The 11,338-nt window shown below is 48.7% G+C and overlaps 2 protein-coding genes across 4 annotated transcripts in view; one reads left to right on the top strand and one right to left on the bottom strand.

Annotated features, from left to right (window-relative positions):
- Window positions 1-2,854, top strand: part of EIF2AK1 (eukaryotic translation initiation factor 2 alpha kinase 1) — a 30,632-nt gene extending 27,778 nt beyond the window's left edge. For both annotated transcript variants that reach the window (XM_082670587.1, XM_082670588.1), the window contains exon 15: window positions 2,071-2,854. In XM_082670587.1, coding sequence (XP_082526713.1) covers window positions 2,071-2,181 — 111 coding nt within the window. In that variant the 3' untranslated portion in view covers window positions 2,182-2,854. The remainder of the gene's footprint in view (window positions 1-2,070) is intronic.
- A 27-nt stretch (window positions 2,855-2,881) lies between these two features.
- On the bottom strand, window positions 2,882-11,143 carry AIMP2 (aminoacyl tRNA synthetase complex interacting multifunctional protein 2). 2 transcript variants are annotated; one of them, XM_082669450.1, is made up of 4 exons: window positions 10,903-11,143; window positions 6,187-6,393; window positions 4,220-4,451; window positions 2,882-3,393 (listed from the first exon to the last, which is right to left on the bottom strand). In XM_082669450.1, the coding sequence occupies exons 1-4, from the start codon at window positions 11,035-11,037 to the stop codon at window positions 3,005-3,007; spliced, it is 963 nt and encodes a 320-aa protein (XP_082525576.1). In that variant the 5' UTR covers window positions 11,038-11,143; the 3' UTR covers window positions 2,882-3,004. The 2 variants fall into 2 exon arrangements, with proteins under 2 accessions (XP_082525576.1, XP_082525577.1); XM_082669451.1 differs by having other exon boundaries at window positions 11,023-11,133.
- Window positions 11,144-11,338: the final 195 nt, after the last annotated feature.

Genomic DNA, 11,338 nt, shown 5'->3' on the forward strand with positions numbered 1-11,338 from the left:
AGCCGGGTTTATGGAGACAAAGTATTTCAGCCCATTCTCAGAGCTGCCAGTGGCATACTTGTCAGGGAAGCTAGATGACCACTGCCAACTGTCTACTCTGAAAATGGTCACATGGGTTCCAGTTTCGAGCCTCATCTTGCTAAGTCAAAAGGTTTTAGTTTTCCTTTCCAACTGTGGTATATGGCCTTTTATGAATTATTATAAAGTATCTACTAGTAGAACGGCACACACACCGAAGGATATAGGACAGCAGTGCTTCTCAGGCGAGCTGGAGCATCTGTGGCTGAGACCGCCTTACCCACCCTGAGATCTCAGCATCCCCGTGTGGAGTCTGGTTTTCTGTCCTGTGAGGGGTCCTGCTCCAGGCAGCCATCCCCTTCCTCCTTCCTGACGTGTCGTTTCAGTGCCAGGTATACACAGAAACTTTCTAAGACTTAAAAAACTTGACTCAAAGAGAAATTCACAGGTTCTCTAGTGCTTTGCTACTCAAAGTGGGTCCTCCGACCAGCGGCATCAGCCTTACCTGGGAGCTTGTTAGAAACACAGGCTCCGGGGCTCCCCCCCAGACCTGCACTGTAGTGAGATCTCCGAGTGACTTATACCCAGCGTGTGAGCAGCGGTGGGTGGACGCACCGGTTCCAGAGTGCGGTCTCCAGACCAGCAGCATAAAATCACCATGAACTCGACAGAATTCTTAGACCCCCCCCCCCCGCTTCCCCCACTGACCTATAAAAGAGACATCTGGGGGAGAAGGGGCTGCTCTCTGTGCTTCTGCAAACCTCGAAGCGGTTCTGATGCACACGAGTTGGGGAAGCACTTGCAACTGGTTAGTTGATTTGTCTTTTGTTTAAGGCTTATTTGTGTTCAAGTAAAACAGTGAATTTTAGTAGACTGAACAGTAAATGGGTAGGTGTAGTGCTTTTCTCTCAGTCTCTGAAAATAGCAGATGTGGTTGTTAAATTGATATCCTTGTATGGAGAGAATTTTCTAACTCCCTGTGAAGCTAGAGTAGAGACCGTAGTTATTTGTTGTTAATGGTAAGGATTTCTCCTTCTTGCAGAATTGTTTATAAAGTAACCTGTGCATACCTGCGGAGATAAATTTGCATAGACAGGTGGCCCTCGCTTTGCACTTTGTGTAGTGCAGGACTGTGACAATGACCACGCAGAGCTCACAGCATACAAAAGGAGCTTAATAATCGATGGGGAAGTTACAGTCGTTCCATGACCTTTAAAAATGTTTGTCAGAACATTAAAACTCTCTTATTATCAGTTACAGATGTTTGTGGAAATGAAAAAAATTATAAAACTATAATTGAGAATGAAAGTGTTTCAAGAGTAGTTTGAATAGTGCCCACCATCTTGTCCCGTAACCTAGGGCACGGAGTGAGCATCTTTTCTGTGCCCTGGTGACTCGTCATACTCCTCGCTAAGTTTGGGTCAGTTTCTGGCATTTTACCTTCGGCACTTTTGACGTTCTGATCCGTCCCCAAGAGTTCTTTAATGTGAAGTTTTCTTGGGGCATCTTCATCCTTTTCCTGCTCACGTGGATAAGCGGTCTTCGCTCAGTGCGTCCGATGGTGGCGGGATCAGCATTCCCACGATCAGCTCTTTCGTCTGTAACACCGTGCGTTTGATATTCACTTCTAGCATCCTCACTTTTCATGACTTTGCTGTACTTTCATCTTTGTTGGCCAGTTCCCTCTTTCAAAAATGTCACGTGGGTTTATCACTGGGAGACAGGAGGCAGCACAACTCCACACACTGCCCGTGTGTGAACCGACTAACAGGTGCACGGTGACCAGCCAGCAAAGCCGTTGAAAGAAGTGATGATTGTTCCTGATTATGACATGTATGGTGGGTCACACAGTGTTTCGTGGACTGAAGTGCTAAGGCAATTAGTCACTATACCTTGGTAACTGACACTTGACCCACGTTGCTGGGTGACGCGTAATAAGCTGTGAGAACTGGAATCCACGCGTATTGGAAGTGTGCAGAGAGGCAGGCCTGTATATTTAAAAGTAAAGGAAGAAGCCGTTGTAACGGAGCTTAAAATTTTCTCTCTTTACAGGTTAATCTCACCCTACAGATGAAGATACTAGAGCAAGAAAAAGAAATTGAAGAACTAAAGAAGCAGCTAAGTCTCCTCTCTCAGGACAAAGGGGTTAAGAGGGTGACTTGAAAGATGGGGGTGTGCCCGTGTAGCCTCAATAGGCTCTGTAGATATGAGAGTGGACTTTTTAAGCTAAATAGTCAGCTGGAATGTAAATTTTCAGTCTTTATTAGGGTGTGGCTGGTATAACTCTAATTGCATTTAGTGAGCCTGTATAAGACGTATTAAAGCGAGGCTGTGAAGGTACCCTTTACGGCTGGCATTTTGAACCGAAGACTGCTCGAAACGAAGCCTGTTCTGTTCTTGCCTTCCTCCTACCCCACACGCTCCTTTTCCTGGACTTCTCACTTTAATATTACCGTCCATCCAGTCTCTGAAAGTGAAAGTGTAGGCCTCATCCTCAGCTGTTCTTTCTCTCTTGAACTCTGCCTGTTGACCACCAAGTCCTCCTCTAGGTTCTACTGCAGAAACCTAAGTGTGCTCTGGACCCATCGCTGCCCAAGCCCAGGCCCGCGCATGAGCTGCACCGTTCCAAGTGGACAGCTGCTGGCCTTCCTACCCTCCACACTGCGCTGTTCCCACGGGCTCCCTCCTTCCTCACAGACTTGCTTCCCCCCAAGTCTACATTCCTTGAAGGCAGCGATATGATACGTTCGTATTTGTACCCCAGTGTGCCTGCCACGTAGCTGGCAATCGTCACGGTATATTGCATACAGTGTTGCTGGGTTTTAAATAAAATGAAAACCACAAATTAATTATATGATGCATTTATTGATATTTAACCACTGGCCTAGATAGAGACTTTGATTTTAGTACAAGTCCCTTTACCAATAATAGGCACAAAACAGCACCATCCTTAAAATTTAAACCCGTTAAAATCAGTGACTGAGGCTCACTGAAGGAGCTCGAGGGCCATGTGAAAAGGGGCCAGGTTTTCACAGGCCCTCATCCACTTCTGCACGTTGGCTGGCGCTGTCCCACTGCAGCTCCCTGTCTGCTGGAGAACGGACCACAGCACGACATCCGCCACCGTGAGTTCATTCCCAACGAGCCAGGGACTCTTCCCGAGAGCAGAGTTCATGGAGCGGAACACAGCGGCTTTTTCTTTACTGCTTCCCTCTTTTAGCTGAAAAATCGCTATATCTACCCAGCTATCTATGAGGGTTAAATTCACAGCATCCTGCTTCTGGCCAAAGAGAGAGAACAGGAAGCGTGCAATGTTCCCTTCTCCTTCGATGGGACACATCGTTTGGACACTGAACTTCATCTGAGTCTTCGGCACTGAAAAGAAATAAGCACTCCATGAAATGTCAACGAGAGCAGCACCGCCGGAGGAAGTGCTTGTAGAGCGTGGCAAGGGGAGTCCCTGTTGCTCACGAACTGGTGGCGAGGGAAAGTGTATTTTCAAGAAAATCGCAGTTTTAGTTGGTCTCCAAAAGGTTAGTAATATTCAAGAAAGTTTAAACTGCAGGTTTGAACGGTGCAAACTTTAAGTTATAAAGTAACCATTTCTGGTATTTGATGATGACAGTTTTCAAGCTAGAAAGGACCTCAGACCATCTGTTCCAACCCCTGTGCCTAAGGACCTGGGCATGAGGCCTGGAGACCAGGGGTCCCATCTCCCAGGCCAGGACCTCCTGCTGCCCTCACCCTGGCTCTCCACGTGTGGCTGAGGGCAGTAAGGCCTCGATGGATGGACATGAACTCAATTCCCTCTGTAGGAACTTAACCGGGAGAAGTGCACACACCAGTGAGATAACGAATAAATGACATCCTGCCACCCTTTAATGGATAATGTCCATTAAAAGAGGACGTCAGTGTCCCCATAATGATGGGTTTTGGAATGTGAGGGCAAGACGGCCGTGACAGCCGTGACTCCCCTGCCCTGGCCGGTTAGACAGGATTCCCTCGGAGACTGCCCTCAGTTGAGACCTTCACCTTCCCAGAGGAAGGAGCGCATCTCCGGGCCAAGGTGTGCCTGCTCCTCTTGTAGGACCCCCACAAGCTCTCTAGACTTTGACGGCAAGCAGGCGAGGAGTCTGCGCAGCTGCAGGCCGCCCCTTTCCCATTCCCCATTGCCTCCTAGTCACGCAGCCCCTCCGCTTACCGTCCTTCCAAATCAGAGTAAAACCCAGCTGGTACTCGTGACGGGGCTGCTGCCTCGTCTGCTCGCCGAAGCACTTGAGGAGGTTTGCCGGCACACTCTTGACGGCTGAGTGCGTGTGAACAGTGGACAGGACCTTGTAGTGGTCACAGAGCAGCCGGTGCAGCACGAGCAGGGAGAGGGGTGGCGAGGCGGGGTTGGCGTTGATCACGATGTCCTTCAGTGCCCCGTAATCCTGGGGAGCAAACCCCAACAGAGCAGATGACACCAACAGCAACCCGAGTGCTGACACTGTACCAGGTGCTGTGCTTAGAACCCCACCAGGCTTCTCTAAAGAATCGTCACCTCCCGGGAAGAAGGTACTAATGTCACCCGACCTGCAGCCAAGGATGTGAGTGCTGGGGATGGAAGGAAGCTACCAAGGGGGCTCGGCTCGGTAGGAAGCAGGGGACAGCAGCCAACTCCAACCCTCCACCCCTGCAATGCTGCTCCCAATAAATAAAAGGTGACTCTACTCAGATTAGTACAACATGTTAGGATTGACACCTCTATTTGTCCCTAAGTTAAAAAAAAAAATCACACGTGTAATTACTCCATTTACTAAATCTTTCTAATGCCCGACAGGATATAGTTTCTACAGCAATTTGTTTGAGTTACGTGTCAATGAAGAACCCCTTGGAAAAGGGTCTTCGCTCAGGGAGATTTTAAAAAACTAGGTGTGAATTAAAGTGCCAAAACACACTGCCTTTTTATTTTATTTTGTTTTTAAAATTTATTTTATTGAAGTGTAGTTGATTTGCAACACGCACTGCCTTTAGATGCGGACTATCTTATTTCTGTACATCCGCTCTTCATAACTAATGAACTCATATGATACAACAGAGGCCAAACTCTGTGGCTTTCTGTCCACAGCCGGCCACAATCTGGCCTCTGGTCTTGCCACTCCTGACCGATGCCCTTCATGTGGACCTATGCTGGATGCTCCGCATTTCTCTGAACATATCGTGTTACTTGATGCCGTGCCTTCTGCGGTGTCAAGATTCATCTGAAGCACCGTGTGCTCTGGGAGGCCCCCCGGCATGCTGGGACACCCGGCACAGCTGTCTCACCGACTCATCCCCTATGCAGACTGGCTCCCTGGGGGACTGGCTGAGTGGGGTCTCATGGGCCCCCGGCGCATGCAAACACGAACTGGGGGATGAAGGGATACATGAGTGCAGAGGGATGGACGTTACCAAAAACAGCTCTGGGGGAGACATGGCAATGCTGCCTCCGCTTGTTAGGTCTTTGAGCAGGACCGTTGTCTATCACCAATTCTGGGGGAGGGTGCTAGCAGGGATTCTCGGGACGAACCCTCTTGCACCCACTTGTAACAAGATATTCTTTCTTTGCGTTATCAGATTGTCCTGTAAATCAACTGAAGCCTGTGGACTGACATTAAAGGTGGCTGATGCAACTGAATTTTAACACAGCAAACTGAATTTAAGCAAAATACGTCTGAGGTATGAGACTGTGACTGGCTTTTAGCAACAAATTGCAAAAGGATCGGTGGGGATTTTGCGCCTAGACAGCCCAGGCTCTGAAATTCAGGCCACTCTCAAAGAGTCGGGGTGGACTTGGCTGAACTCAGAGAAGCATTGAGTGTACGACCATTTCTCCAGGGCTCGGAGTCTGCCGGGAGCTGCCTGCAGTAGCAGGAAGCAGGGACTCTTGACTCCCTCTTCTGCCTAAGGATCCCCCCCACCCGTTCTCCACCGGGTCTGAGAAATCCAGAAGCTGCATTAGAGCCTGCCTGGCTTCACTCAAGGCTCATGAATCTGTTCTGTGCAAAGGCACAATCAGAGGAGGAATGTGCTTTTGCACCACCTTTGAAAACTCGAAAACCAAGGCTTTAATCCCAGCAGCACAATTTTCCAGCACTAATATCCACCTAGCGCGCCGATGTTCCTTAGCTTTCTAGATGCACTCACCTTTCCAAGCACAGAATTTAAGTCCAATGCACTGGTCGATAAAGCAGCGGGCTCGTCAGCTTGGATTATGTTGCTTACATCCAAGTCCGCGTCTGGTGTCTGAATCATCTTGGAGAGACCATCGACCGCAGCTTTCAATTCATACAGGCGTTTTAAAATATCATCTTGGCGGGACTCAAGAGCTTGAAGAGATGGGTCCGACTCTTCCTAAACAGACCAACATCAAAACGTTCACTTCCTCTCACATCAAAGCAGTCTGTTTGATCACTTGTCTTCCACTTAGTTCGAACCTCCCACCTTTCAGAAGACATTAAAATGAAGTTAGCAGAATCATCTCATTTGCTCCAGTCCAATAGGTCCTGCAAATCAATCCCCAAATGCTATAAAACAAATAATGTTGTGCCTGAAAGCCACTCAGAAATTGCAGGACTCCTATTTCAGATGATTTAGTCTTTAAGAACAGAGAAGGAGAGAAGACGAACACAAATTGTTCTTTCTATCAAACTAGTTCAAAATACTTTGCGTAAATGAATAGAAGATGATTGGGGGTGGCGATGAGGATGTAATCAATCATACTAATCGAAGGGAAAAGGGAGCACACACAGGTTAAGAGAAAAGTGTCCTTAGGCTTAGAAGTATGTCCGGGAGGGTCAAATGATCCATTCCCCAAATCATTTTCTAGGCAATACTGGCACTCACATTATCTTAGAATCATCTAGAACTTTTTCACTGCTGAAATGTATTACTTCATAAAGAGGGAATATTCACATCCTTCATTCACTGAATCTGCATCTTTCTTGCCTGGTACAGTGGACTAGCATACCATAAGTAACTAATAACATTGGGTTGGCCAAAAAGTTTCTCTGGGTTGTTCCGTAATGGAACTCTTTGGCCAACCCAATATTTGCTGAGAAATAAATCTCAAATCTCTACAGACTTACTTTATTGTTTATTTATTTATTTAATTTATTTATTTTTGGCTGCGTTGGGTCTTCGTTGCCGCGCATGGGCTTTCTCTAGTTGCGGCGAGCGGGGGCTACTCCTCACCATGGTACACGGGCTACTCACTGTGGTGGCTTCTCTTGTTGTGGAGCAAGGGCTCCAGGTGCGCGGGCTTCAGTAGTTGTGGCACACAGGCTCAGCAGTTGTGGTGCACAGGCCTAGCTGCTCTGTGGCATGTGGGATCTTTCTGGACCAGGGCTTGAACCCGTGTCCCCTGCATTGGCAGGCGGATTCTTAACCACTGTGCCACCAGGGAAGTCCCTACCAACTTAATTTTTTTATTTTTATTTTTTTGCGGTACGCGGGCCTCCCACTGCTGTGGCCTCTCCCGTTGCGGAGCACAGGCTCTGGACGCGCAGGCTCAGTGGCCATGGCTCACGGGCCCAGCCGCTCCGCGGCATGTGGGATCTTCCTGGACCGGGGCACGAACCCGCGTCCCCTGCGTCGGCAGGCGGACTCTCAACCACTGCGCCACGAGGGAAGCCCCCAACTTACTTTAAAAAGCAATAACAAGAAACCTCCCAGCAGTCACACTGTGCAACCTATTTTCAGATTCACAAGCTCTCACAAAAGATAATCCATTTGAGTCAAGAGAACAAAGAACACGTTAAGCATGAGTAAGACACTCATGACTAGACAAAAGGGTCAATAGGCAATGACCTTGAGTTTATTATAAACACGCACTCGTGGCCTCCCCTGGTGGCACAGTGGTTAAGAATCTGCCTGCCAATGCAGGGGACACGGGTTTGAGCCCTGGTCCGGGATGATCCCACGTGCCGCGGAGCAACTAAGCCTGTGCGCCACAACTACTGAGCCTACACGCTGCAACTACTGAAGCCCGCGCATCTAGAGCCCGTACTCCACAATAAGAGAAGCCACCGCAATGAGAAGCCTGCGCACCACAACGAAGAGTAGCCACCGCTCGCTGCAACTAGAGAAAGCTCGCGTGCAGCAACGAAGACCCAACGCAGCCAAAAATAAAATAAATTTATTTTAAAAAATAATAAAAAATAAACATGCACTCATGATACAGTGTGAGTGTTGGAAGAGTGCCTGATCACATTTGTATGCTGGTGAGTTTAAGGAACATTTTGTTTCTCCCCTTGTCACTCACAACACTGCCCTCTTCGGAGAGCCAATGCATCACCAACTGTTGTCAATTTTCTGGAATCCAATGACTTGTAAGTGTGCCTCCATGGTCAATGCCTGAGTCCAAGACACCATTTTTCACCTGGCCTACTTCCACTGGTCACCTTGCATCCATTCTGGTCCACCCCTCCACCCCACCCATCCCTACGATGGCAGCCAGAAATCAAAACAACCTCTTAGGCTAAAAAGCCTAAGATAAATAGCTTGATAAATAGCTTGTAGGAATGGTTCTCTGCTTACCTCCTCTCCCATCATTCTCCCCATTGCTCTGTGCTCTGGCCATGCTGTTCTTTGGATCCTAAACCTGCCACAGGGCTTTTCCTCATCAGGTTCCCTCTGTCTGCAACACCCCTCCCCCTTCTCTCGGCTGGTTAATGCCGATTTACCCTAGAGCTGGATCTCCACGATCTCAGCTCCCCTCACCTGCTGCTCTTGTTTGAGATCAAACAGCAGAGAAATGCAAGATGACTACCATCTGGGTGGGACAAAGAAGGATAGAGTTCAGTGTGCCAATTAAACAATGTGGTGCTGACTGGAAATAAGTGTGCAAAATGTGTGACTGGTAAGGCTGCCACCTGTGTGATATCCTCATGTTACTCAGTATCAGTCCTCCTGAGTAATACTTCCAATCTTTTAATCCAGACTGTATGTGTGCATTCTTTGTGTACAACTTTGCTCATTTCTACAACTGGCAGTCGGGTCCCTGCCCAACCAGGGGCAAAGCACCTACTGTATTCAAAACCCGTCAGCACTCCCCTGAAGACTGAACCCAGTAGCTCGATCTGAGGAACGCAAGATACTCAAGTTCTGCTTTACCTACCACACCTTCTAATGCTGGCCTGTTGTTTTCCTTGTTCAGGAGAGACCGTGACTTGGCGTGCTGTGTTTATCCATTTGTTATTTTACATGGATTTAGAAGCTTTTTTTTTTAGAAGCATTTTATTCTTTGTGTTGCTCTCATTTCTCCTGGAGATGCTAGATTTCTAATGATCTATCCACATTGTTATCATCTGCTGTTATCATCTTCTAAGTTGCAAGTTCACAGTTAAATGCCCAAAGGAAGTAGTTAGGCAGCAGACTTAAAAGAAAAAAAAAAAAAAGAAAGGGGGACTTGGTCTCAAAAGAGATGTTATGCTCTCCACTCTGGGGTTTTCTTTTTGATTCCATGGGACTGTCCAGTTGAGGGGCACCAGACCATGCCTGCATGGGAATCTCCAGGTGAAGAGATACTGGACCATGCTTGTGTTTTTGCCTTAGCTCTACAGTGAGACAACAGTTGTGTTATTTGGTTTCAAACTAAACTAACCACCGCCCTTCCAATCGAGGCAGAAAGGTCTTAAGACAAAGGATGACAGGGAAAACAAGCCACGAACGTTATCTATTCACTCATCTTGAGCCAGAATGGACAGAAAGTCTCTCCAGTTGGAAAATTAAAATGTGTATTTGCAATTAATAAAAAAAGTCAAAGTTGAGCAGGTACTTTACAAAAGAGGTGAAATCAAAATGCCTAATAAACATGAAAAGGGGCTCGACCGATTTAGCGGTCTCAGAGATATGAACTAAATTACATTAGGATACCACTGTACAGCCACCAGCTTTGGGGAGGGTGCCAACATCAGAAATTCGTATACACTGCGGGTGAGAGCATAAACCGGGATGACCGCTTTGGAAAGCAATCTAATCCAGTTGAAGACAGACCAGCCCACTGAGCCAGCGATCCCATCCCTTAGTATATCCCCTATGCCTGCTCGTGTACAAGAATATTCTGCAGAATAATTCATAACAGCCTAAAATGCAAAACCAGCCGACGCCCGTGAGCAGCGGGATGGCTAAAGCCCTGGGGGCACAGTCAAGCCAAGGAGCAGCAGGCCGCAGAGGACGAACGCTTTGCTTTCTCATGGCAGCAAAGGGATTCTTCAAATCATATCTAGAAGAGGCAGCCAGACATTGCAGGGCACACGCTGCATGCTTCCACTTACACCAAGACTACGTGGTTTAGGGATGCATACTCAGGTGACAAAATAAGAGAGAAAAGCAGGACGTAATGACCGTGGAAGTTGGGAACTTTGGGGGTAGTTTTAAGTGGGGCGCTGACAACGTGTTAACTTGAGTGGTGGTGACACTGGGATTCGCTTTATAATTCCTCAAAACGAGCATTTACGTGCTATTCGCTTTTCTGTGGGTAAAATTTCGTCATATAAAAGTTTAAGTAGTCATAAGCGAAAGAAAGATTCCAGATGGATAGCTATTTTAATAGTTGAGTTTACGGTCGTTCGGAGGCCGGCGGGCGCGTGAGGCTGGAGTGGGGTAGGCGATCGTGTCTGGTCCCCACGGTTTGTTCGCGACAGTTCGGGTCCCAAGGTCCGGGCCTGGAAGGACCCCTGCCCCTAGTCCTCCAACTGAGGGCCAGGGCGGCAGCGCGTGCGCACTGAACAAGAGGGCAGAGGGGCGGGGCCGCGGTGGAGCCAGGGCGCCTGAGCACTGGACGGGCGGGCGGCGGGACTAGAGCCTTGGCGCCTGGCACTGGGCTGATGCGGGGCCGGGGAGAGGGCCGCGCGCTCCTACCTGCACGTGGCTCGCTGCTGGCGCGGGGCTGGCGATCCTACCGTGCACGTTGGGGAGCCGGTACATGCAGGTGGGAAGCTCTACACGGAGAGATCCACTGCCCTCGTGATAGGGCTTTACCTGGTACATCGGCATTGTGGAACCCAAGGGAGGGAAGGTGGCGGGTGAGAGACACGAACGCTCAGAAACCGTGCAAGTCCACGACAGGCTGCGGCCACCTCCTTTCCGACCCGGAGGCTGGTGTCCGGGAAAGCTCAGTTCCTGTGCTCTAATTGGCCCCTGCTAATTTGACGTCATTGACTCGACCTTTGACACAACCAATCAGCGAGAAGGAGAGGTGGGACGTGTTCGTAGCCTTATCCGGAAGTGGCGGGACACCGTGTCGGAAGCAGCCAATGGGCGGCAGGGTGGCTGGATTCCGTTCCCCCCCCCCCCA

This window comes from Grampus griseus (genome assembly GCF_964374135.1).
Source record: "Grampus griseus genome assembly, chromosome: 14".
Classification (NCBI taxonomy): domain Eukaryota; kingdom Metazoa; phylum Chordata; class Mammalia; order Artiodactyla; family Delphinidae; genus Grampus; species Grampus griseus.